This window comes from Marmota flaviventris, chromosome 7 (genome assembly GCF_047511675.1).
Source record: "Marmota flaviventris isolate mMarFla1 chromosome 7, mMarFla1.hap1, whole genome shotgun sequence".
In the NCBI taxonomy this organism is placed as follows: Eukaryota; Metazoa; Chordata; class Mammalia; order Rodentia; family Sciuridae; genus Marmota; species Marmota flaviventris.
Window position 1 is genome coordinate 31,170,664 of NC_092504.1, and position 27,889 is coordinate 31,198,552.

At 35.7% G+C, this 27,889-nt stretch overlaps 1 protein-coding gene across 7 annotated transcripts in view; it reads left to right on the top strand.

Moving 5' to 3' along the window:
- Klhl5 (kelch like family member 5) overlaps nt 1-21,562 on the top strand; it is a 68,043-nt gene extending 46,481 nt beyond the window's left edge. For all 7 annotated transcript variants that reach the window (XM_027938697.2, XM_027938671.2, XM_027938680.2 and 4 more), the window contains 6 exons: nt 314-500; nt 7,603-7,827; nt 11,287-11,449; nt 14,454-14,666; nt 16,474-16,645; nt 20,452-21,562. In XM_027938697.2, the coding sequence (XP_027794498.1) occupies nt 314-500; nt 7,603-7,827; nt 11,287-11,449; nt 14,454-14,666; nt 16,474-16,645; nt 20,452-20,508 (1,017 nt within the window). In that variant the 3' untranslated portion in view covers nt 20,509-21,562. The remainder of the gene's footprint in view (nt 1-313; nt 501-7,602; nt 7,828-11,286; nt 11,450-14,453; nt 14,667-16,473; nt 16,646-20,451) is intronic.
- The last annotated feature ends 6,327 nt before the right edge of the window (nt 21,563-27,889 follow it).

The window sequence follows — 27,889 nt, forward strand, 5'->3', positions numbered from 1 at the left end:
TGAACTACGAAATAGGGCTGGGGATGTGGCTCAGTGGTTGAGTGCCCCTGAGTTCAATCTGCACTACCCTCCCCCAAAAAAAGGATCTTAGAGTACATCACATATGCTCTTCAATTTTTGCCTTTCAATGACATTTAAAATGAAAATCTTGCAAATGTTGCATGTTTTAGTTTCAAATGTGTTCAAATTTGAATTTTTGTTTTCAAAAAACATGATAATTTCCATTCAAAAACTCGTGTCATTTATTCTTTCAACCTTACTGTTTTCTTGGTCATTCAGTATATATATATATGTATATATCATTCATTTCTAGTTCCTGGCAGACATGGAAAATAATGCACTTTTTCGGGATGATATAGAATGTCAGAAACTCATTATGGAAGCAATGAAGTATCATTTATTACCAGAGAGACGACCCATGTTACAAAGTCCTCGGACAAAACCTAGGAAGTCAACTGTTGGTACATTATTTGCAGTTGGAGGAATGGATTCAACAAAAGGTATTTATTTGGAAGAACAGAAAAAGAGAAATTTTAATAAGTAATAATTATGACCAAAGAGCTCTTTGGAGAAATGGCTGGTTGCAGGACAAGGGCAAAAAAGAATTACAAGATAAGCCTGGAACGTAACTCTAGTGCCAGAAAGAAAGTGCTCGAAGAATGATGGAAACAGGTCAGTACTCCCAGCAAGCAGTTTGTAGGGGCTACCACTGTCTAAATCTGGGGTAATTTGGGTATCAAATAATAGACTCAAGAGACTGAGGGAGGAGGATCACAAGTTCAAGGCAAGCCTCAGCAAATTAGCGAGGCCTTCAGCAACTTAGCAAGATCCTGTCTTGAAATAAAAAATAAAAAGGACTAGGAATGTAGCTCATTGGTACAGTTCCCTGGGTTTTATGCCCAGTACAAAAATAATGATAATAGTAAAGGAGTATAACTAAATACATTGGTAAATGTCTGAATCCATGCTGATAAAGAAGGGAGAGGAAAGTTTTTTCTTTACAGTAGAAGTGCCAACTGTTAGGTGCAGAAGGAAAGATGGAATTTAAAACGTTGCCATTTAGCAGCCATCAAAATCCAAATTATGAAATGTTCCAAAATCAAAACTTTTCAAGTGTCATGTTGGTTCTCCAAATGCTGGAGGTGCTCTTCATCTCATAATTTCAGATTGAAGATGCTCAACCAGTAAAGTCAATCAGTCAATCAATCAGAAACACTCAAATCAGAAACACTTCTGGTCCCAAGTATTTTATGTATCAGTCAAGAATCCTCAGTGTAAGCCAGGCATGGTGTTGCATGCCTGTAATCCAACTAGTAGGGAGGCTGAGGCAGAAGGATCACAAGTTCAAGGCCAGCCTCAGTCTCAAAATAAAAATAAATAAAATTAAAAAGGGTTAGGGATGTAGCTCAATGATAGAGTATCCCTGAGTCCAGTCCCTAGTACTGCAAGAAATGAAAGGAAAAAGGAGTTATCAGTGCATGGTAAGACTGATGGGAGAAAATTTGAGAAGAGGATATTTAGACTCAAAGTACCTCCTAGCCACATACTTATTAGGTACAAAGGGTAAAATAGTATCTTTACAATGGAGAGCACTGGCACATATCCACTTAACCATTCACTTAATCAAAGATAATGTTGCCAGTAATGAGAATGAGCGGCAGCATGTGCCTCTTATAGGATGCACTGTGAAAAACTCCTGTGGTATTCTTGTGAAAAGCCTATAACCTGAATTCAATCTTGAGGAAAAAACAAATCTAAGTTGAGAGACAGTCTACAAAATAACTTGTCTGTCTGTAGTTTTCAAAAATGTCAATGTTGTGAAATACAAAGTAAAAAATAAAAGATTCAGACATTGTTCCAGATTACCAGAGAATAAAGACACATAGCAACTATTATAATCAATCATCTTGGTTTTTCTTTTGCTTTAGGACATAATTGAAATGAATGAAAAACTTCAAATAAGGTCTGTAGATTAGATAGCATGTTTAATGTTAGTTTTCAGACTTTGATAATTGTATTGTGGTTTTATAAAAAAAAAATGTTGTTCTGAGGAAGACACACTAAAGTATTTAGGGGTATAGGGTCATATCTCTGTAACTGGCTCTTATACAGTTCAGAGGAAGAAAGGCATGCACACACACATGCAGACTAGAAAACAAATGTAGTAAAATGTAAACATTTGGGAAATCTGGGTCAAAGTATCTGGGAATTTTTTATACCATTCAGTTTTTACTAATGATAAAAATAACAGTAATGAACAATATACATAGTACCTACTGGCTGCCAGGTATTATGTTAGAAGCTTCTATGTGTTAATCTCTCCATATACATTGATCTCCCCTGTGTCTACATTCCTAGTACTAATCATCTACAATCCTTTGACAGTACCTCTCTAATCTTAGCTTATTTTGCTTCTTCCCTTGCTCTTCTCTTCCAGCCCCTAGAGATTGAAGCACCATATATATTTGTTTACTGTCTCTCTACCTCTTCTCCTCAAGTAAGCTCCAGAAAAGCAAGGAGTTAATATATCCTGAGAGCCTAGTACAGTGCCTTGCACATAGAGCATCAGTATCTGTCAGTGAATGAAGATTTGCTTTGCCATCTCTTGAATTACTTGTACAACTGAAGCCCTAAATTTATTAATCCTGTGTGTTTTTCTCCTGTGTGTTATCTGTAAGGAATATAAAATTATGAGCTCTAATTGAAAGTTTTGTATGTTATTTATCTTGTAGGTTTATGGAAGCAAAGACTGACATCATTTGATATATCTGTCTATAGATTTGATTTTATTTTCATAGTTCTAATTTGTTTAAAATATCTGTCATTACATGTGGAGCTAGGCTTTGTAGTCATTACTAGCTCCTCTTCCCCTCTCTTTTTCAGGGCTTTAACTGTTTATCTCTGTATTAATCTGTATGTTCTACTCTCTTACTTTGACTTTATTCTCATATTCCCAACTTGTTGAAAATATCTACTTGACTTTCACCATTCACTTCAAACGTGGCATGTTTAAATCTCTGACTATGTCTCCCAGACTTAAGAGTGTAGAACCAAAATAAGTTTTCTTCAGTGGACATCAATTCTGGCTCATTTAAACAGATAAGGGAATTTATTAGAAGGCTGATGAGACAAGGGCACTGTGTCCACTGCCTGCTTCTTACTAATGACCTGTGTTTAACTTCTGTATGCAAGCGTTAGGTCAATCCTGAGCATTAAATGTCTAAGGGAAGGAGAACAAGTATCTGTCTTTCCAGTTTTCTGGGAGATGAGTTGCTGCCTTCTATCAAGACTTATACATACAGTGGAAAATTGTCCAAGCAAGAGAAGGAAGCTCAGATTCTAGTACCCAAAGGAAAGAATTCTCTGTCTCTCAGATCTTAAATTCTGACAGCTGTGTCTTCCTTCACATGGGTCTTGTATCTAATTCCTTCAGATCTCCACTGCCCTCTTTCCAATATTCCAGGTAGCCTCCTATCAGCCTACCTATTTGGATCAGGTTAGCTTGGGGGAAATAGCACTCATTATGTTGTGAGTATCTGTTATTAGGAAAGCTCTAAGAGCCGAATAGAGTTCTTGCTCTCTTTTATAGTTGAGGATACCAAGACGAAAAGAAGTTAGTAACTTTTCCAGGCTCACATAACTAATTAGTGATGAGATAAGGATATAAACAGGCATTTTAACACTGGAGACCATTCTCTCTGCTCCATTAACTCTTCAGTTAACATTGTCACTACTCTGCTCAAAAACTCCAGAGATCTTTATTTCTTACCACATAAGGAATAAATTCCTCATTTCAGCTTTTAAGACATTCTTTAATCTGGTCCTGCTGCTCGACCAACTTTATGTCTGAATCTTTCTTAATATTCAAATACTCTTGACCCTCTATCCTGTATAAGCTATCTTCCCTCTCTTTATCTTATTCCCAATATCTTTATAATGAAAAATGGTTTGCCTTTGTTGGATGGTAGTCAGATCATTCACTCTTGATCCCTTCATATGTCTTTTTAGTATAGAGTCCAACAAATAAGCTGATGATGATTCTAGATAGCCACTAGAAAGGTGTCAGAAATATTTGTGCTTACTTTTTAAAGGTTAGTCCTTCGTTATAAGTTAAGGACATTCTAAGCTTTTACACAAAACTTTACAATTGTTAGGATTTTTTTATTTTTGGAATGTTTGGATTTTAAAAAATATTTGCAACTGTTTTAATATTTTGTATGCATTAGGCTTGAAATTATCAAAAGAAGTTTTAGTTTTGAATTCATTACACTGTGATACTACTTAGTAAACTAGATATTTAAAAAAAAATAACTTAGGGGCTGGGAACTTAGTTTAGTGGCAGACTGCTTGCCTAGCATGCTCAAGGCCCTGGGTTTTATCCCCAGCACCACAAAATTAATTAATTAATTAATTAAAGTTCAAAAGAAAGATATTTCTTAAATATATTAGTGAAGAGAGATGATTAACCTTTATTTGATGGGAGTTTTTATTTGATTTGATTAATTTTATGGAAGGAAAAGATTTTAAGATTTTTTTGTTTTGTAATGTTTTATTTTTTTATTTATATAATGACAGCGGAATGCATTACAATTCTTATTACACATATACAGCCCAATTTTTCTGTCGGAGTCCAGCTCCAACAGGGGGTCTCAGGAGATGAACGGATGGTGAGGAGTCGGCAAAAGGGGGGTGGAGAAACAACACAGACACCAAAGTGAAGGTGCTGAATCCCAATCTTTACTTGTGAAGATAATCATATATACTTTTCATTTTGGCAGGCTCACAGTACTTTGTGATTACAAAACAGAAATCATTATTCAAAGTATTATATAGCTACAATTAGAATAGAAGAATGTATCTTGGCTTATGCATAAGCAAGCATTTTTACTTTCAGTTCGCGTTTGGCTTTGAGCTGTTTCTGCTTAGTTAGCTTTTAATAATAGTTAGAAATGTCCCAGACTACTGGCCTATACCTTGACTATTCTTTCTTGACTTACTGACTAGAATCGGCACCACAGTTATGGCAAGTGGTTAACTTGAAAAGAGAGGCTACTAATTTTAATTAAACAAGAGCAAGAGCACAAACCATTGTGCACAAGAACAAGAACAAGTTGCCCAGTACTAAGCACTAATCTGTCTTCTTAATATTAATTCTTCTTCTTTAGATTTTAATTTAATTTCTCAAAAACTTCCTTGACTGTTTTTCCTACAGGGTGTTTTTCATTAAACATTAACAATTTACATTCCACAGCTGAATCATTGCATTTAGAGCAAACAGATTTATTCTTTAGAAGTAGTTGCATTAATTGGGAAAGTCATGTTTTTTCCTTCATACTTAATGGTCATATGAGAAGTCGCAACTATACTTATTAAAGGTATACAAAAACAAACTAGCCCATTCCCAGAAGTATACTGCGCTCCTCCAGAGGATGCACGCCTTGCGCCATCCACCTCAGTAGGGCCTTGCCATTGCCTGAGTCAGGGGAGGGGCACAGCATTTTTCATATCTCTGGTTGTATACAAAGTATATTCATACCAATTTGTGTCTTCATACATGTACTTTGGATAATAATGTCCATCACATTCCACCATCATTTCTAACCCCATGCCCCCTCTTCCCTTCCCACCCCTCCGCCCTATTGTCTATTCCTTCCATGCTCCCTCTCCCTACCCCCCTATGAATCAGCCTCCTTATATCAGAGAAAACATTCAGCATTTGGTTTTGGGGGATTGGCTAACTTTACTTAGCATTATCCATCCATTTACCTGCAAGTGCCATGATTTTATTCTCTTTTACTGCTGAGTAATATTCCATTGTGTATATATATGCCACATTTTTTTTTATCCATTCGTCTATTGAAGGGCGTCTAGGTTGGTTCCACAGTTTAGCTATTGTGAATTGTGCTGCTATAAACATTGATGTGGCTGTGTCCCTGTAGTATGCTGTTTTTAAGTCCTTTGGGTATAGACCAGGGAGTGGGATAGCTGGGTCAAATGGTGGTTTCATTCCCAATTTTCCAAAAAATCTCCATACTGCTTTCCATATTGGCTACACCAATTTGCATTCCCACCAACAGTATGAGAGTATCCTTTACCCCACATCCTCGCCAACACTTATTGTTGTTTGTATTCATAATAGCTGCCATTCTGACTGGAGTGAGATCATTTTTGAAGTGATAAATGACATAAACTCTTACATGAAGTAATCTAAGCATATGAATAGAATTTCATTATTGTGAAAAAGTTATAAAGAAAGATCACTCACATTCAAAAGTATTTTTGAACAGCTACTATTAGAAAGGATTCTGTTTGGTGCTGTGAAGAAAAAAGATGGAAAGAGACTTGGTATTAATCCCAAATAACTTAAAACTGCATAGGGCCAGTTTAGAAAAAGAACTATAACATAAGAAAATATAATATCTATATGTAGAACAAAACTATTTGTAAATTTTAGGAGATTGTCAATTTTTAGGAGATTACTAGTTCTCTGACCTAATATAACAAATACTTTAGGATAAATGTTTGTCACGATCATAATTCTGTAAGGCTAGCACTGATGACTTGGTATATTAGAAGCTTAGGAGAAAGGATTCTAATTGAAGTCTTCATGATTGGGGGCTGGGGTTTTTTTGAGGAGAGGTGGGGGTTTTGTTTGTATTTGGTTTGTTCTTGGTTTTTGTTTTGTTTTTAATCTCTACTGGTTTTAACTCATAAAGAGAATAGTTCTGGAATCTTCCAGTTTTTAAAACAATGTAGACAGCATTAGCAGAAACTACCTAATGTCCCATACTTAAGTTCCCAAAACACAGACCTTTTGCCCTTCCTCCTTGCATAGATGTGGTTCCCTCTTCCTATAGAAGCCAGCCTCTGCCTGTGCTGTGGGTAGTACCCTTTCCTGCCTCCTCAGGAACCTCACACTATTAATTATGATTCCTTTTCATCTCCAGTGTTTTCAACTTCCTTCTTTTCAACTAGATTCCTCCCATAAGCATTTAAACCAACTCAAGGTTTTCCAATTTTAACAACAAAGTAAAACCTCCATCAACCCTCCTTGTAACCCCTTTCTTCCTCCTCCCTTTTGTAGCAAAACTTCTTAGAAGAATCCTCTGTGCTCGCTATTTCCAATTCCTCACCTCCTATCGTGTCTCAGCCACTTAGTTAAGAAAGTCTTCCTCATGTCACCAGTGGCCTCCATGTAGCTGAGTCCAGTAATATCTTTTAGTCTTTGTCTTAACTTGCTTCTCTCAAGAGCATTGATGATGTTAGCCAGCCTCCCTGCTACCAGCATTTTACCTTTGCCTTGTATGACACTAACCTCCTCTGCTTTTCCTCCCACTTCTGGCCATAGTTTCTCAGTCTCCTTTGACAGCTAATCCTTGCCCACTTTACCTTTTAATTCTGGGCCTGGCGTATGCCCTGGAGAATGGTAGGAGATGAGGTCATGGATGTAGGAGGAGCCCGATATTGCAGGGGCTTCATGGGATACAGTCAAAGTATTGTTCTCAATGCTAATAAAAATTATCCTTTTGTATGCATAATTTTATAAAATAGTCAATCATGGTGGCATTTTCATTCACATAATTTCTGCATATTACTGTTAAGGAGCAACAAGCATTGAAAAATATGATCTGCGTACAAATACGTGGACTCCTGTGGCAAATATGAATGGGCGGAGGCTACAGTTCGGTGTTGCAGTGTTAGATGACAAACTGTACGTGGTTGGAGGGAGAGATGGACTGAAGACTTTGAATACTGTAGAATGCTACAACCCCAAAACAAAAACTTGGAGTGTGATGCCTCCAATGTCCACACATAGGCATGGCCTTGGTAAGTATAGCTGCAGATTCACTATACTGTCGTACATCTGCTGCCATGGTATTTTACATTCTATACCAGGAAGAAGACAACCAACATAGCAGCTGAGTCGGTAGTAATCAACCACCAAGCAATTGTTCTCATACTCCTGTTATCTGAGAAGCAGAAGCAGAGAAAACAAGCACATACACAAGTATGACAGCAGCCAGTGCAGGTAAAAACACACATATCTGAGGGGTTTAGGGTAGCAGCATGGTCGAAGCCACCTTTTCACAGAAGTGTTCTATGTTTGCAGTTAGTTTTACCTAACCTCATTTAAATGCTTATTTAAAAATCTTAGCATTATTATTTTTTATATTTATGTATCCCCTGGTTTTTAAACAGAAATGGAATAAAAACTCAGAAGAATTTTGAGGTGACACAGAGAATGTAGTAAGAGAGACTTTGATTTTATCACTCAGTAATTTACTGAGCATGATTAGCATATACTGTGTGCCCTGCTCTTTTTTCTGTATGTTACACAGATGAAGACACTGTCTTCACCCTCAAGGAACTGAGGGTTCATTCTAAGATGCATGGAAGATAAGTTAGGGACCTCTTTTTTCTCAGTGAAATAGAATAACAGGTTGTTTTATGAGAATAAAGGAGGTAGAATTAAAACTAGATGGGACTTAAAAGGTGTGTGCATCACCCAGCTTTTACTGCATAACAAACCAGTCCAAAATGGAGAAGCTTAAGGCAACAACTATTTATTTGGCTCATGGGTCAAAAGGACAGTTTTTCTGGTTTAGGCTGCCTTGGATGATCTCTGCCAGGTTTTCATAAATCTGTGGTGGGCTGGCAGGTTGACTAAATGATCTGGGATTGCCTTATTCACATGTCTGGTTGTTTTAGGCAGGTTGTTGGCCTGGCCAACAGCAGCAACTGCCCATATGACTCTAATCCTTCAGCACATTAGCCCTGTGTTCCTTCACATGGTGGCATCATAGGGTTTTGAAAGCAGGAGAATGCAAGCCACAGTGCTCAAAATTTCAGGCCTCTACTTGCATTATATTTGCTAATGCCTCACTGACCAAGACAAGTCCCGTGGGCAAGCCTTGGTTTAAAAAGTAGAGAAATAGATTCCTACTCTTCATGAAAGGACGGACCTATAGTCACATTGCAAAAAGATGTAAATTCAGAGAATGAAGAATCAGTGGCTTTATGGTCAGTTTATCAGATTAGAAAAGGTTTATAATAGTTGGAATAAAGAATTTGATAGGTCACTATAAAAGATGGATGCATAGCAATGAAAGCACAGTTGAATTTAGCTAGCATGGTGTATACTCAATTTATTAAATTAATACTAGGCACCAGTGTAGATAAAGGCTGCTCAAAAAAGCCAATAGCCAATAATAAATGCTATCTAGGAATAAAGACTGGTGTGGTGACAGGAACAACAAAACAGCAAAGGGACAAGGAATTCTACTAGTTGGTAATTAGGTTTCAGTGAAAGATAATATATTAAGTTTCAGTACAAGAGTAAAAGCCAAAGAGTTGGGCTAAGGGACACTGAAAGGAGGAGTTTAAAATTAATTATATGAAATGTAACAAAGAAAACTGTAAAACATTACTCTGAAGTCCATAAGATCAGCTAATACATAGGCACAGAATAGGAACATGTATCTTAAGAACAAATCAGATTTATTCATTTTTGTTTTGTTTTGTTTGTGCTGCTGGAGATCAAACCCTTGGCCCTGTAAATTCTGAGCTACACCCCTAGTCTCTGAATGAGATATAAATTTGGATTTACTATAAACAAGGGTTGATAGTTTAATTCAACTACATACTTCTTCTACCATGTAGAGAGAAACCTATTCTAATTTAAGGTAAATATAGTACATAGAATATAATGATTCATGATTTGTGCCAGCTGGATTGTGCATGAAATGCCATCATGAGTTCCAGGTGCCATATGAAAGACATTGTGAACCACAGCCAGTTAGAGGATGATAGTCAATAGTTTAAATGTCTTCTTTAAGTCCTAATTCAAAATTTTTGTTTCATTTATTCAAAACAACCTTGGTTTTACCTTATTAATAAGTAAATTTTATAAATTTGAACTCACTTTATTTAAGAACCACTCCCTTTATCTCTTCATATGTGAAAATTATATGAAGAGTTTATTTGAAAAAAAGCTTCTACAACTAAAATTTCTTTCTCAAAGCTATTGTTTAAGGGGTTGGACTAGGAGGACTCTTTTTCCTTTACCCTTTGATTAATTACATATTACATGTTTTCATAGTACATCTAAAATTGGATATGTTATAAAATTGGCAATATATAAATATTATAAATATATACCCATACACACATATATAATCTCCAGTAGTCAGCACTGTGGGGCACAAAACATGATATAAAAAATGAGTGAAGTAAAATGTTACTTTGGGTTATGCATGAAAAACAAATATTTTAATCTTATCTAACCATGATCTCACAAATTAAAATATATTTGTATTATAAAAAGTTTTTTGCCCTCGAGTTTTTTACCTCACCTGGCCATAATCATGTCCTACCTCTTTTCAAACCCCTCTATTGGCTCTTCTTCTCATTAAGAGTAAAATCCAAAGTCCTCAAACAAGGTCAGTGTACTTATTTCTGACTGCCCTGTGTGATGTGACTCTGCACTCTTCCTCCTCACCTACACTCACCCCCTCAGTCTCCCTGCTTCGCCAAATTGGCCACGTGCTATACCTCAGACACACCGAGCATTACTCTGGGCCTTTGCTTATGCTGTTCCTTCTATTTCATTCTCTTCCCAAAGATAACTCCATGTCTGATCTCCTAACTTCATTCACTCATCAGCTCAAATGTCACCTTATCAGAAAAGTCTCCCTTGGCGCTCTCTACCCTTTTATTTTGCTCCTTATTGTGCCTGTGTCTTAAAAATATAAGGTCCAAATGGGTCTTATATTTTCAGGAGACACAAAATAGATATTTATTAGAACATCTGACAAGTTCTATTAAATGTCTGGCCCTTAGTAGAAACCCAATAGATAATTGTTGAATCCAATTTGACTCCCTGGCAGTGAATCAATCAATTGGCTTATAACAAATCTAACTATAGTAAAATATCATTAATTTGAATTAATAGGGGGAAAAGAATAAATTTTTTTTCAAATATGTCTTAAATCCAGAATTTTAAAAAATGTTTTTGGCACTGTATCTGGTATAGTTTTAAATTAACTTTCCACTGTCATGCCTGGAAATAACAGTTTCTAAAAGCTCTAAGAGCAGAACTACAGTGCTATTTTATCCCTACCCACCTACCCACTAAGAGGAGCAATGAGGAAGGCAAATATCTAAAGTACAGATTTTTGATTGGTTACATTTATATGTCTAAGGTGTATTGTCCTTCGAGTTCAGCTTACATGTGATGTTGGCAGCAAATATTCTTGGCAGTCATCACCTCTCCCTGTCTGTGTTTAGGTGTGGCTGTGTTGGAAGGTCCCATGTATGCAGTAGGCGGGCATGATGGCTGGAGCTATCTGAACACAGTAGAAAGATGGGACCCTCAGGCTCGTCAGTGGAACTTTGTTGCCACCATGTCCACCCCCAGGAGCACAGTCGGTGTGGCAGTACTAAGTGGCAAGTAAGGAAGTGCTTAAAATTCATTAAAACGCGATACCTGAAATTTATTAAGCAGTATCATTTCCAGTTTAAAGAAATGTATAAATACTTCAAGTGATTTAAAGAAACTTTTTAAACAATGACTCTTTTTATAATTTTAAAAACAAATGAAAGCCCATCATTGGGCTTTCATTCTAATGTGCAAATGCTGTCCATTTTTAATCATCATTTAGAGTGAAGAGATTCTTATGTAAATATCCATATTAAAGTTTAAACCAAAAGGTCAAAACTAAGGGAAGACTTGAGTTGGTTTTTTTTTTCTCTTTTTTCATATTTTCAGATTCTTTGATGGCTGACTCATCTACCAAGTAGCTATTAAAAATGTAAATTATACTGTAAAAATATGATGATTTATATATATATATATACCTTTAAAAGTATATGGTCTTTTAAAAGTAGGGCAGTCTGTTTCTATGTTCCTCTAAAATTTCCTTCTATCTTCTCTACTGACTTGTCTTTAATTTGGCTCCTCATCTTTCAAAATTTGGTAAACTGGCAAAACCAGAATGGATTTGGAAGGAGGCTCTCTCTTGCCTCTCATCTGCTATAAATAAACTGATTTAGATAGACCTTCACCCGTATTTCCTGGTTACTCAAAAACTAAATGTGAAACTTTTTCACTCCTTTCGTCTGTGAAATGAAGCCCTCCGTGAATGTTAAATAAAATTTTTTGTTGCATTCATTTTGTATTATTATTTCCAGAAAGAGAAGAAATCAAAAAATAGAAACTTAGAATTGTTAGTAGAATTGTATTTTAAGAAAATACACATATCTGCTCTCCTTACCTCTCCCTTCCTTTATTTTAGCTAAAGAAATAACTTACAAATGTGTCACTATGTATCTTTACTAACTTTGATACAAACATCAACCATTACAAATCTGAAAATAAGAAAAAAGAAGAAAATTAAATCAGTCCCTTGTTTGTTTAGACCTTTTTTTTTTTTGAGAGAGAGAATTTTTAATATTTATTTTTTAGTTTTCGGCGGACACAACATCTTTGTTTATATGTGGTGCTGAGGATTGAACCCGGGCCGCACGCATACCAGGCAAGCACGCTACCGCTTGAGCCACATCCCCTTGTTTAGACCTTTTGGGTTAAACTTCAGGGATTAGTTTGTTGGGTGAATTTTTGTTCAATGTCAAGTTTCTGAGCTCTCATTTCTAATAGAGGACAAAGGAACAACCACCTTCTTTCTTTAAAACCTGATTTCCAGAAATAAAAATAACTTCCTTACCTTTCTTTGTCCCCTAATGATAAGTAAATATTTCACATTTTAACCTGCTGGAAATTTAATTAATTGAATATAATTGAGACAGCCTTGAATAACTTCCTCTTTTTACTATCTTACCTTATTTTATAATGTTCAATGGAACAAATGTAGTTGTGTTTATGTTTTATGCAATATATTCTATATCTTAACGTTTCCAGAATATTGAATTTTTCCTTTCTATGGTATTTGACAAAAAGAAGCTTTACTTAGACTTCCTTTCTTCTCTCATCAGGCTACCTCTAAATTGTTGTTAAGATATTTTTAACAGTAAAATCTCTCTCTTAACTTTAAGTTCAAGTTTAAATTTTATAAAAATGATATAGAAGAATAACTCAGTTTTCAAGAACATCCAGCTTAGTTCTGTTTTCTTTTGGTTGTCTAGTAGTATGAGAAAATCCTGATTCACAGATAAAAGGTTGAAATGGCAATAGTTATTTTAATTACTAGAGTAATTTAATTGGAGTCTCAGGAGACTCTTCCATTAGATTGCTCAAATAATTTGAAAGTAGTAGGAAAATTTTTGTTCTAAGTTGAATATCAAACAGTATCAGCCAACTACTTGCATTCTTGATCATAAATTTAAAAGTCTGTGAAGATCTAAATCTTATTCTAAAATACATAGTTCAATATTATCACAAGTTGATGGGCTGGGGTTGTAGCTCTGTGGTAGAGTACTTGCCTAGCACATATGAGGCACTAGGTTCAATCCTCAGCATCACATAAAATAAGTAAATAAACAAGTTGACATAATTTCCTGTTTTTATTGTAGTAGATACTGTCATGTGAGAAGAGAAATGAGTTCTAAATCTTGCATGGAATTTAATTGAGTCAGGTGATATTTTTGAAAATTAAAAATTCTATCAAAAACTTTAATTTCAAATGAACAATTTTGGGAATACCCCTGCGCCATTCATCTGTAAAATCCTATTCTTAGAAGACAACTTGAAAACCACTGCTTGAGATAATGATTCTTCATGAAATGTTAACAACACATTTAATTCTTAACATTAACTCAGTATAAATGTTATTTGTACAATTTTAAGATCTGCTAAAAATGCTGTTTTCTAAAAGAACACAAATAGAGACAATTTTTCTTTAAATACTTATACCATGCTTACTACATGCTAAGCACTGTAATTATTAATAATACTGTGATATCATGCTTATAGATGATGAAATTGAGGCACATAGAAATTAAATAATTTGTCCACAATCACAAGGAGTAAGTGAAGAAACTAGCATTCAAATCCAGATAGTCTGGTTCAAGAATTTATGCTCTTTATCACTGGACTATATCATTTTTACAGGGAAGACCCATGGTAAGAGGGTAGAGGGCCCCAAAGCCTTCTCCACGTGTGTGTTTTATCTATTCTAAGACACATTTTTTTAACATCTATAAAATTACAATGCCTATTGCAGTCAATGGTGACTTATCAAAGAGATGGCAGCTATTAAATAGTTGTCACTGCTTTCATGTGCAGTTATGTTTTCTTTTTCATGTATACAGGGTGATATATAACATATACAAGTGTCATTTAATTGTTAGATGTCTTATTTCTTAATGGCACATAAATTGACAGTGTCTCTGACAACTGGGCATCTTAATTCAATGAAATACCATAAGAATAGCCTCTCTGTCTTAAGCAGAGCAACAGCACTATTTCTTATTTATCATTTCTTGTGTTCTTTTTACAGACTTTATGCAGTTGGTGGTCGTGATGGAAGTTCTTGTCTCAAATCAGTAGAATGCTTTGATCCTCATACTAATAAATGGACACTGTGTGCACAAATGTCAAAAAGGAGAGGCGGCGTAGGAGTAACAACCTGGAATGGATTGCTGTATGCTATTGGAGGACACGATGCTCCTGCATCCAACTTGACTTCCAGACTCTCTGACTGTGTGGAGAGGTAATTTTCTGAGAAGGAAAACTAGGGGGAAAAAATCAAATATAAGACTCTAGTACCTCCAGGAAAATTGATAACTCTACTGAATATCCATCATATGAGAGTGGTTCTCTGGGAGTTCTGTAGGCATGGATTGTCTGCTCTAGCCATCTCTTCTTCTGTCTGCCAGCAGCCTACTCAGATTCTTCTCTCATCATGTTACTCTGCTTACTTAAACTTTACCTTAGAATTGATTGCATAAATTATTAATTGAAGCATATGGCAAACATTTATTTTGTGCCTGTTTTGTACTGGATGCTATACCTACTAAGAAAAGGAGCTTAATGAAGTTCAGAGAGAATGAGCTAGAGGCTGGAACCTAAATAAAAAGTTAAAAGGATAGAGACATTTCTGACATATTTGTATACAAAATGAAATAATATAAAATTTTAAAAGGCTAATAATATCTCTCTCTTTTTTTATGTGTGTGGTCCTGAAGATCAAACACAGGGCCTCACACATGCTAGGCAAGGACTCTTCCATGGAGTTATATCCCCAGCCCTCTGCAGCCCTTTTTAGTTTTTATTCTGAGACAAGGTCTCACTCAGTTGTCCAGGCTGACTTCAAATTTGTAATTCCCCTGACTCAGCCTCCTAAGTCACTGGAATTACAGGTGTGCACCACTGCACCCAGCAGAGGCTAGTAACAGATCTTAAAAAGCTTAATCAAGTCATTCAAACTGATTACACAAAGCTCAACTTTGGGGCCAGAGAGCCTAATACTGGGAGATTTGGATGGTACATGAGGTACCCATGTCATACATTCATTCTAGTCTAGGAATGAAGAGTATTGAATGCATTTTAGAGGTAGAATCAACAGAAGCATGTATGAACACTCTAAAGTAGAAAAGAATATGGCTCATACAGGAAACTGAAAGGCAGCCATTGTGACCAGAGAGCAAAGAGCAATGGAGATATCGACAGGAAGGAGTTGGAGTGGATGGGGACAGATTATATAGGGTCTTGAGACATTATAAAGGATTTTGATTTTAAAGAGGAATTGGAAGTTAATGAGTGCCCAAGAAACAAGGACTTTATCATATTTTTTAAAGATGAGGGTGATTTATTAAATAAGTTGTGACTAGAAGGATAAAAAGAAAAATCAATGTTTGTTGATAATAATGAGCACTCTGTAGAATAATAAGACTTGGTTCTTTCTTGAGAAAGCAGTCAAATTATACCTTGTTCTTCATCTGTATGAGGATAAAACATGCTTGTCACATGTTATAATTCAGGAAGGGAATGTGGAAGACTTTATACACTTTACCCCATAAATTATGGGCTTACTATAGTACTATATCCAGCAAAATTATGTTCATTGATAGAAGAGGTATCAAAAAAAAAAAAAATAGGTCATCTTAGCCAGAAGCATCTGCTCATCGAGAGACCACTTTGGGTGTCTAGTTAAGATGCTTCATGAAAGGGACAAGAAGATCTAAAATGGGCAACTACAAGATTGAGGGTATAAGTCATCATATATATAGCTTAATGTATTTGATTTTTCTACATTTTCAATAGGGAGTTTAAGGCCTTGACTTAGTTTTTAGTATTTATTTATGTTAGCTCCTTTTAAGTGTTACACATATGCTAAATTAATCTATAATACTATAATTTAAAATATTTAAGAAAATACTGATCTTTTCTCTAAAACATGTTGAAATGATTTTTTTAGTTACATAGCAGACAAGAAGACAGACTTAAAGGACAAAACTATTTTTACATATAATATTTTGAGAACAATGTCAGCTCCAGTTCTAAAAATTTTCTTTCAGATATGATCCCAAAACAGATATGTGGACTGCAGTGGCATCTATGAGCATCAGCAGAGATGCGGTGGGGGTCTGTTTACTTGGCGATAAATTGTATGCTGTTGGAGGATATGATGGACAGGCATACCTTAACACGGTGGAGGCTTATGATCCCCAGACAAATGAGTGGACCCAGGTATAGCCTTTTCATTTTCATTATCATACTCTCTTTTTGTGAAAATAATTTTTGGTAAAGAACCACTCAACTTTGTCCAATATTGAAATGTATTACATGGATATGATAAGGTCACCTCTTGATTAAATATGAAAAAACAAGAGACAATATTTAATTTTAAAATATAATTAAAATCCAAAATTACCTTCAAAGTAAAAGTTAATACTCAAAAGAAATTATTCATTGATCCCATCATTTTCTTGGTGAAATGTTCTGGCACTGATAGAGCTGATAGGGCCACAAGAGGGCTATCACAGAAGGAGGAGAAAGAATGAAAAATAAGAAGCAAGAACAGAATCAGAGAAATTTGAATAATTTGCCCATATACGAGCGATACTTTTTAAATACAGAAGCATTGATATTTGAGACCTGATTAAATTAAATCACAACCTGATAAGATGGCAACCCTAAATTACATTAATGAATAAGAAACTGGGCATGGCAAGCTTTTAAACAGAAAGAATTCCATATCTGTTTCTGCGGAAGCTAAACACTCATAAGAATCATCATCACCAAGACTAGAATCAGGACTTTGTGCTTATAAACACCCAGTTCAGTATTTGGCACATAAAGACAATAACTGAGTCAAGGTTTTCTTATATGCAGGGAGCAATGGTAAGTATATCCCCCAAAAAACTTCTGAGAATCTGATTGTCAAAGAACTGACTTAGGTAGGTGAGAGATATATGTGCAAAGGAAGAACCTACAGTATGAGGGAGGGGATATTAAGTATATCTTCAGACTAAAGAAGTGATTGTTGGGATGGCATTAGTGAGGAAAAAGTGGGATTTTTTAAACTAAGCATCAATCTGAAGTGATCCAATTCAAAAGGTTAGAAATAAAGGAGAAATTGTGTGAGAAAACATGGAAGAAATGTCACTGACACAGAAATACACAAGACATATTGAGGGAAAATGGCTGGTTATAAACATGCATGCTAGAGAGGAGGAGCTTTTTTAAAATATTTTTCAATACATTTATTTTATTTACTTATTTTTTATGTGGTGCTGAGGATCAAACCCAGGGCCTCACATTTGCTAGGCGAGCACTCTATCGCTGAGCCACAACCCCAGCCCGAGGAGGAGTTCTTAATGGAGAAGAGGTTGGATCAGAGTAGAGCCCTATGAAGGCCAAGCTAATTAGTTTGGTAATCAGCAGCCAGCAGAGGATTTTACCCAAGAGAGTAATACTGTTGGGCTCAGTGTAAGTTGGGTTAGGGCAGGGCAGCAGAGATACTGGATAAAAGGAAAACATTTAGAAGATTGCTTCCATTGCAAGGCTACAAGTGTTAAATATAGATGAAGTCAAGAGATATTACCATTCCCACCAACCAGTCCTTACAGACCCACGCTTACTGGGTTGGACTGGAAGTGTGGCCTCTGAAGAAAGCAACAAAGGAATGATTAGAGAGAGTCTTAGGGCTAGTGGAATAAGATAGTCACAGGAAGGAGAGCGTTTCAACTACATAAAGAAGAATGGAAATTCATCATTCATGATGTTGTGGGGCCCTCTGAGAATGTGACATAAGCAGAAGCCACCACACAATTTAAAAGGTGTGGGAGCTAAAATAAATTGACATTTATTGTGCACATTATATGTATCATGCGGTAAGCACTTCACATTAAAAATGTATTTAATCCTCTCAACAACCCTGGAAGGTGTAAGTGATCTTATTTCTACTGTATAGGATAAGGAACCTGAGACACAGAAAGGTTAAATAGCTAACCCAAGATCACATAGCAAATAAATGGTAGGATTAGAATTTGAGCCAAGGACTTTTTTTCACAGTAGAGATGACAGCAAGAGGGTGAGAGAGATTCTGGTAGAAAAAAACAAGCAAAACTTTTGAGCATCTTCTTGAAAGAAGGATGGGAAACAGAATTAAGAGTAAAGACTGGTCATCCAGACTAGAGGGATAATATTACCTCCCGTGGCTTGAGAAAAAGATGAGAATATGAATACAATGGTACAGGGAGTTTTTAAGTGAAGAGAAAGGTAAGAAAAAGACTCTGTTACTACCTCCTTAATTTTATTTCTTAAGTAAATGAGATCTCTTGGAGAAAGATAAAAGGGATAAGATTGAGGGTTTGAATTAGAGCTGCAGGATTTCCTTAGAAATTACATGATTATTAAATGCAGATACAATTTAAAAGGCTTACAAAACATTAATTGTATTTGTGTTTAATGGCACTGGCCTATCCTCAGGTTGGCAAACAACTTCTCATGAGCTCAGTGTAGCCTTATACATGCTTTTATAAATAAAGTTTAATTAGAACAACAACATCAAAAATAAATTACATAATTACCTGATGTCAGCCTCCCATGATGGCAGAAGTAGTTGTGAATGACTATGAAGAAGTCCAAAATGAGGTAGAAACTCTCTTTTTCTGAGAAGTACTTGATTTAAGCCCTTATATCAGTTATAAGAAACTCTGTTAGCCAATATTTGACACTTGTTATAACAGATAATTAATACTTTATGCTAAAAATCAGCTAGTATCAAAATCAGTAATCTGGATCACATAGCTATTTTGCTTATATTCCACCACTAATTCTCTTTTAAGGCACCTAAAAATGTGAATTTATACCCATAGAATCTGAGAATAAATGTTTTTCTCTCAATGTTTAACATATGGACAAGAGGTAATTCATATAGGGACTAAAATGAGATTGCAAAGTCTCAAGCCACCACCTACCCCACTACCAGCCTTGACTCAAAGCACAAGGTGACTGCAATGTATTCCTGAAGTCTAAAAGCTAAGCTTTCTAGTTGGTTGTCATGACAGTATCACCTATTGACAGTGTGGAGGCTTAATATCTTGGGAAAAATATATTGAGAAAAGCTGCTAAATACAAACTGACATTTGGTTTAAATGATTTAGAGGTTATAGCTTCTATAATACTATAATAGATATGATTTTAAAATAGGTTAATTGATTTTTTTCAAGGAGAAACAGTAATCAAAACTGATTCAGATGGAAAACAACTGAGAATTCTCTTACAATTAAAGTCTGGTCATTCTCAAATCGTCATGGGGGTGATGGTAGGGGTGGCAGAATAGGCAGTCAAACTAATTAGGAAGTCATCTTGCTATTAAAGATTTGACAGAAAACACTTTCTTATACCCTTACACACATAATAACAAAGCAAACTTTCTTAGTATTTTGCTTTAGTCACCCCAACCCCAAATGCTAACATTTTAACACACCTGCATAGATTCTTACTGTGTTCAGAATGCTGTTCAGCTTTAATTGTTGAACAAGTAATCTTTAATCTTGTCCAAACCTTAATTTCAGCTATGAATTGCCTAGTGTCTTGGGTATTTTTAAGAAAAAAAAGAGGACAATAAGTGAAAGATGTAAGAATTGTTCCTTATCTATAAATTAAGATTATTGCTTAGATTCATTCAACAGGTTTGTTTCCTCTCCTGCTAGAGGGTTGTATGGGTAGTATTTGTTTGGTGACAGCGTTACTTAAAGTATTCAACATTTTTTTTTCACATCCATATTGTTCATCATTTTAGCCAAATATAATGTTTCATATAACTAATTCCTGAGCCATCTTTAAAAAAATCACCTTTAAAAAAAATGAGTACCACTAATCTGGTAATATGCCCAAAACAATTTAGGCTGAAAATCTGACATCAAGAGGGCAGGTCACAGTACGGCTGAGGAAGCAGGTCTTTGCCAACAAATAAACTATGTCACTATTTCAATGGGAGTAATATCCTCCAAATCCAAATATATCTCTTTTTGTTTCTTTTTTAGGTTGCTCCACTGTGCCTAGGAAGAGCTGGAGCTTGTGTTGTGACTGTAAAATTATAATTTAGTGCTTTGTTTTCTAAATGAAAATATCTTCTTCCTTTATTAATTTACTACAATTATTCTACTATCAGTGGATATGTTTTTAGTAAATGTGCAATATTCCTGGGCACAGAGTGCCTCATCTCAAGCTGAAATGTTGAAAAAAAAAAAAAAAAAAAGCAAGGAGTGGATGGACCAGGATTAAAACTTTCATTTCTTAGTAAATCAAAACTACAGCTGGTGGATTGTGAACATATGTTCCTGACATGAAACATAAAGAAAAAAGTGCTACTCCAAAACAATCCAGTGTTAACCAGAAATTTCATTTCTTCATAGTTTAGCCCATTTTACTTACATTATCCAGATTGATTTTATTACAGCACAAACATCATTAAAAACTTCTAAAATATTATTTTGTAAGTTCATCATACATGAATTGCAGTAATTTTTGTTTAATCATAATCACTACTTCTGACATACTGAAGACTATACTATCTAGTTTTTTCAACTACACTATATATGTTTTGGTTATGGATTTTACCTCTAAAATTGGCATAGTCCAATGGGGGGTGGGGACACTAAAGCATTAGAACAACAATGACCAAATAAAACAATATGATCTTTGGGGTCTGTTTAAATCTTCATTCCATTATATTTAGATTCATCAAGAATTACATGTATGATGTTCTTTAATTGAAATTTAAACATATGACAGTTTACATTAAATATATGCAAACTTATGTAGAGAAAATAAATATTATATGCCCTTTACTGTTCTTTCACCTAACTAGTATTTAATTACATGAATTTGTTTTGTTTCCTTTTCTATTACAAAAAAATTGTTTGATTTGTCTTTTGATATTGACAGAACAGGATGTTATTATGTTCAAGTTTTGTGTTTGCCTCTTCTGACTTGTCTCTTACATTTTGACACAGTTAGTAATCCATCATGCATCTTTGTAATCAAGCAGTTTGGAGGGATCGGGCTAATTCAATATTTGAAAAATAAGTCTAACGTGTTTGTTACCCAAAGTTTTGTACATTTGTAAACTCTAATTACATCTGTGAATGTCAATACTCTCTCTGAATTGTGTATTGTTTGCAAAAAAAATGCACGGGGCAGTAACATTTTTTTATATTTCCTACTAGTCATTAATGAATCTTTATATAAAATGAGTCTAAATTCTCATCTTTCAAAATTCATTAAAAGTTGGAGCAAAATCTCTTTTTAAAAAAAAATGAACTTATTTTGAATGCACATGAAATGTTTCTGTCTAGGAACCCAAGAAAGGAAGTGCTTCTATTTCCAAATCAAATCCAACAGTCATTTTACTGATGTGGTCACTAAGACAATAATGGTGATAGTGATTTGTCATGTATTAATATTTTACATGTTCATTTTGAGTGTAAGTTCATTATTTTCCTGGCAAAAGATTTGTTATGAAGTATATTTATGTATATTATGAAGTATATTTAAGGGAAGGGAGGTGAAGAGCAAAAATCTAATAAGAAACAAAAATTTTAGTAACAGAATCCTCATTACATCCTCACCTCCTTGAGGAAGCTGAAATCTTATGATCGTTTCTTGGAACACTCATTATCTGCTGTAGTTCCCTGTCCCACAGAAGACTCATGTTAAAGTAAAGGAACTAATTCTCCCCTCCCAGGACTTGCTTTCCTTTATGGAATTTCCTACTCTAATTCAGGGCCTCTCTAGTGCAGTTTTGTAGGCAGTAGCACCTGCTCTCCTGGGTATCATTAGACCCATTTCTTTTCAAGTGACGGGGAATTGACCAAGACTTTCATTTAGCTTCTAGTCCCGATCCTATAATTTTAGAGAAAAGCATGGCTCTTTCTTGTGTCCACATTGCTGCCTTGGCTTTTATTATTAGCCTATCCATTGAGATATATGTCTAGGTACTGTTTATTTTAATTCCAATTAATGACCACTTTATGAAAAATAATACTAATAATTATTTAATGCTTGTTATGAACAGAAGTCAGTTTTTTGTATGCATTAATTTTCTTAATCTTCACAACAACCACATAAGGTAGATTCTGTTATTATTTCCTTTCTTACAATTAAGGAAACAGGCAGAGAGTTAACCCCAAGAGTATATGTAGCAAGTAAGTGGCAGAGCAAGGGTTCACACACACACACACACACACACACACACAGTCTGACTCGGAGTCTTCACTCCTACCATTCTTGCCTCTGAGTAGAAAAAGAGAGGCTTGTTTTATGTGAGTAATCATTTGGGTAAAAAGAAAAACTAAAGGAGTTTATGCTCTTTAGCAATAAAATTTACACTAGTCACACCCCATTATAAAATTATGGTTCCTTAGTATTTAGGGAAATTTTTGTTTAACTCATAAAATTCTATATATATTTTTCTTGAGAAAAATAAATGTAATAAAATATGGCATACATTTAAGTTCCATAAATATTAGATAAATTGCATAGTTGCTTGAGTAACTAAACTATAAATGAATTTGTCAAAAGTATTATTGCCAATGGATTAGAAAACCTAGATAAAATGGACAAATTTCCAGAAACATACAAATTATCAAAACTGACTTAAGAAGAAAATTTTTTAAAAAACCGAAGAGACATGACAAGAGGCTGAATTAGTAATCAAAAACTTCCAACAAAAAAGTACAGGACTACACAGGTTCACTGGTGAACTCTGCCAAACATATAAAGAACAATTGACACCAATCCTTAAACCCTTCCCAAAAATGGAAGAGGAGGGAACAATTTGTAACTCATTCTGTACAGCCAGCATTACCTTGATACCAAAACCAACACAAGAAAACTATAGACTAACATCCCTATGAATATAGATGCAAAACTCAACAAATACTCTGTCCAAATCCAACAGCCCTTTAAAAGGATTATACACCATGACCAAAGTAAGATTTGTCATAGGAATACAAGGATGGTTTAATGTACAAAATCAATGTAATACACCACATAGTAAAATGAACAGAAAAAAAAAAATACTTCCATTGATAGGAAAAAAACACTTGACAAAATTCAATACCCTCTCATGGTAAAAGGGGGGGGGGAAGCAAAAAGGTGAAGAGAAGGGCATTTACTTAATCTGATAAGAGAGACTCTTAAGCAAACCCAATTTTACTGCTAAAGAGCATAAACTCCTGTAGTGCCAAGACTATTTAATGTCTTCAACAAATGGAGGTGAGATAACTAGATACTCACAAACAACAACAAAAATGGAGTCAGGCCCTTACTTCACACCCTGTACAAAGATCGATGCAAAATTGACCAAAGGTCTAAATACAAGAGTTACAACCCTAAAACTCTGAGAAGAAAACAGGCATAAATCTTCATCATGTTAGATTTAGCAGTAGTTTCTTACATATAATAGCTAAACCTCAAGCTGCAGAATACATAAATTAGACTTCATTACAATTGAAAGCTTCAGTGTATCAAAGGACACTATCATAAAAAATGAAAAGCCAACTCACCAAATAGGAGAAAATATTTGTAAGTCACATAGCTGGTAAGGGACTAATATCCAGAATATAAAAGGAACTCCTACATGTAACAACAAAAAGACAACCCAATTTTAAAATGGGCAAAGGACTTAAACATTCCTCCAGTGAAGATATACAAAGGGCCAACAAGCACATGAAAAGATGCTCGCATCATTAGTCATCATGAAAATCAACACCACAATGAGAGATCACTTCATACCAACTGAAATGACTATAATTTTAAAAACATAAGTGGTGGAAAGGAAGTGGAGAAATTGGAACTTTGATTCATTGCTGGCAGGGATGTGAAATGGTGCAGCTGCTGTAGAGAACAGTTTGGCAGTAACTCAATAAGTTAAACAGAATTACCGTATGACCCAGCAGTTCCACTCCTGGCTGTGTAGCAAAATGAACTGAAAATGTGTTCAAATGAAAACTTGCACACAAGTTTAGTAACACTAGGCAAAATAGCCAAAAGTTAAGAACAGACCAATGTGCATGAGCTCATGAATTGGTAAGCAAATGATGCATACACACAATGGAATTTATTCAGCCATAAAGTGGAAAGAAGTACTAATACATGCTGTGACATGGGGAAGCCGTGAACATGTTATGCTAAGTGAAAGAAACCAGATAAAAAAAGGCCTCATGTACAATGATCCCTTTTATATGAAATATCCAAAATAAGCAAGTCCATACAGAAAACAGATTAGTGGTTGTCAAAGAGGAAGGGGGAGTGGGAAGTGACCATTGAATGAATAAGGAGTTTGGGGATGATGGGAACATTCTGGAACTAGTTATTGTGATGGTTTCACAACATGGCGAAGAGTACTATATGTCACTAATGGTAATTTTTATGTTTATTTTACCATAATTTTTTTAAAAAACTTTCATTAGGTACATTACAAATTATTTTTTAAACATAGTGATAAGCATCCTATACACATCACTAGAATTAAACTCTGGATTTATACGCATCCTAAAGAGGATTTTTTTTCAGTGTAATTTATGAATAAACACATTTTTTTTAATCTGACAGACTAAGCGAGAGACGGTGACAAACGTAAGAGGGAAGTTGGAGTGGGAGCTCTTCCTCAGTGCAAAGGCACATAATGGGCTTTTCAGAACTGTTTCTAAAAGAAGGATATCATTCCATAAACTGTATATTATTTGAAGTTATTAAGACATCTTAACTCTTACTCAGAAACAAATATGCAATAAAATAATAGTTTTATCATGCCTGGGTTATACATTTCTTTGTGATATTTTTATTATATTTCATTTTGTAACTGGAGTACAAAATATATATACCATGAAGAATTAAAGCCTATTTTGGGTATTTTCATTCTTCTGGCTCTTTGATAACGTCTGTAGATTTATAAAAATGCAACAAGTCCTCCAACATAGCCTCTGTCCTCACTCCTAAGGCCTATGAAAGTGCTGTTTGTGTCATTCCTGGGCCTGAACTACTCTGACATCCTGTGAATCCCAAAGACATTCAGTACTGATTGATTTGGGCATTAGCATCAAGACTACACCCTACTGCCACCCTCACATCCAGCCTGAGCAAGGGTTTCCCCTGGCTGCCTAGTGAGGAGGGATCTCAACAGCAAAACCAGGGAAGCTTGGGAGTCAGACTGCTTTTTTCCCCCATGATGCTGGGATTGAACCAGAGCACCTGGCTTGCTAGGCAAGTGCTCTTCCACTGAGCTGCATCCCCAGGCCCAGGAAAGAAACTTAATGCCCTGGATCTGAAGTTGGTTCCTTTTGATTATTCACAGTGCTTTGTGGATAATAATTACATTTGAGGCATTTTAAAATAATTTTATATTGTTGAAATAATATTACTTATATAATAATAGGCTTGTAAAATTAGGTTGGGCAGGCAAATGATGATTCAGTGACCATTCAGTTATGACAGTAAGTGGCAACATAAAGTATTAAGGTTATCCACCCAACACCAGGTTTAAAAACTTGTCAGATTGTTTAATATGTATTTTTCTGAATAAATTCTGCACAGTAAAGTTCTCTTGCCACTTTTTAAGATAATAAAAACAATTGGGTGCCACGGTGCATGCCTATGATACTGCTGGTTACCGGTGACAAGTCCTGCTCCGTCACATGTTGAAGTATAACATTAGAGGAGCACGCTGAGGCAAGCGTATAAACAGGGTTTATTTAAAAGGGGATAACATAAACTTCTCCCAGGAGGGAGAAGGAGGCCATAGCTGGTATCCTGGTATCCCCAGAAGTGAGGGTATTCTGCCTTTTTTATATGTCCTGGGCCTCCTTTGTTCTGCTCTCTTCCCCTTATCTCTCTCCTTCCTGCTTATGTGACTAGGCCCAGGCGATGCTCAGGTAAGATGGCTAAAAGATGAGAAGCAGATGGGCTGGAGGAGCCAAGGTGGTGTAATTAACAACTTTTATAACTCCCAGTAGGGAGGGACAATTCCTGGGTTAAGTTACCTTAGCAACAGGTTGGAGTAGGGGCAGGGTATCTTGATAAAGGTGGAGGAAGGACTCTGAAGGTATTTCATTCCCTCAGAAGGTAGTCTCCAAATTCTTCGACTCAAATTGGCCTCCTTGACCTAACTGACCCAATTTACCTTTCTATACTGACTATCTATCTTTAATTCTGGCTTCACCTGTAATCCCAGCAACTTGGGAGGCTGAGGCAAGGACCCCAAGTTCAAGGTCTGCCCGGACAATTTAGTGAGACCTTTCTGAAAATTAAAAAATAAAAAGGACTGAGGATGTAGCTCAGTGGTAAAACACCCCTGGATTCAATCCTCAGTACCGCCACCCCCCCACCACCCAAAGTAAAAGCATTCTACTTGAGATTAAAAACTTAACTAAATTTTAAAGATGATTTTCTCTAAAATCATGCAACTTTATAAATCTATACTATTTGACAAACAGTTCAAGAAATATGGAGTAAATTTTGTGGAAGGAAGAGGCCCTTGTCTTGTGGTAGGTAGCTGGAGCAGTGAGGTTAGGGAGAAGCTGTCATTCAAAGAGCTGTCTGTGCATGGACAGGAATAGCTGTGCTGTGTGAGAATGTCAAAGAAGAAAATGCTGGGTAAAAAGTTTGGCAAAAGCTGACCTACTTATTTGTCAGATTCCGGATTCTTTATCAGAAACAGTAGCAAAGCTGCAGAAAAGGACTGGGGAAGTGAGTTAATTCAGCAGCGAGCTCCTTTATCTCAGAAATGTCCTGATCAATGAGGCATTGAGCAAAACAGTAGGGAGACTGTGATCCATACATGAGTAGGTGATAAAGCAAAGGAGGAAAGAATGTGAGTTCCTTAAGGGTATAAACCAGGGTACATTTTAGCCTTTTATCTGCCAATAGACCTTCACATAATAAACACTCACTAATTATTTGTTGAACATAAATATGGAAGTAGACTTGCTTTGAGGTGAGTCACTTCTAATTTGGTGGAATGTGGGTAAATGATATCACAGATTCTGAAACACAGTACAAAAAGAACTCACAAGGTGTCCTTGTTTGGGTGTTCAGGGTGGAGGTAGGTTTGGAAAGGGGTGGAAAAAATGAGCCTGGAGGCGGGACACCAGGAAGGAGCACCCCAGGACGACTGCACATTTGAGCATACACAAAAGAATAGTGAGAACTGCCAGCCAATTCGTTATTTTGCAGATTTTTAAAATAAACTTTATAACCTATCGTTTCAAATTAAGGATGCCAATCATCCCTCCTGTCTGTACATTGACTCCAAAATACACGGAGACACTGCGAGACGGTCATAATGACTGCTGGAGATGCAGTGCGCCGGCAGGCTCGCCTTCACTGGGTCCACCTGCTCTTCCCTTTGGCCTTATTGAAACAGCCATTTAGATCACTTGCAGCTAATATATATATATATATATTTTTTTTTTTTTTTAA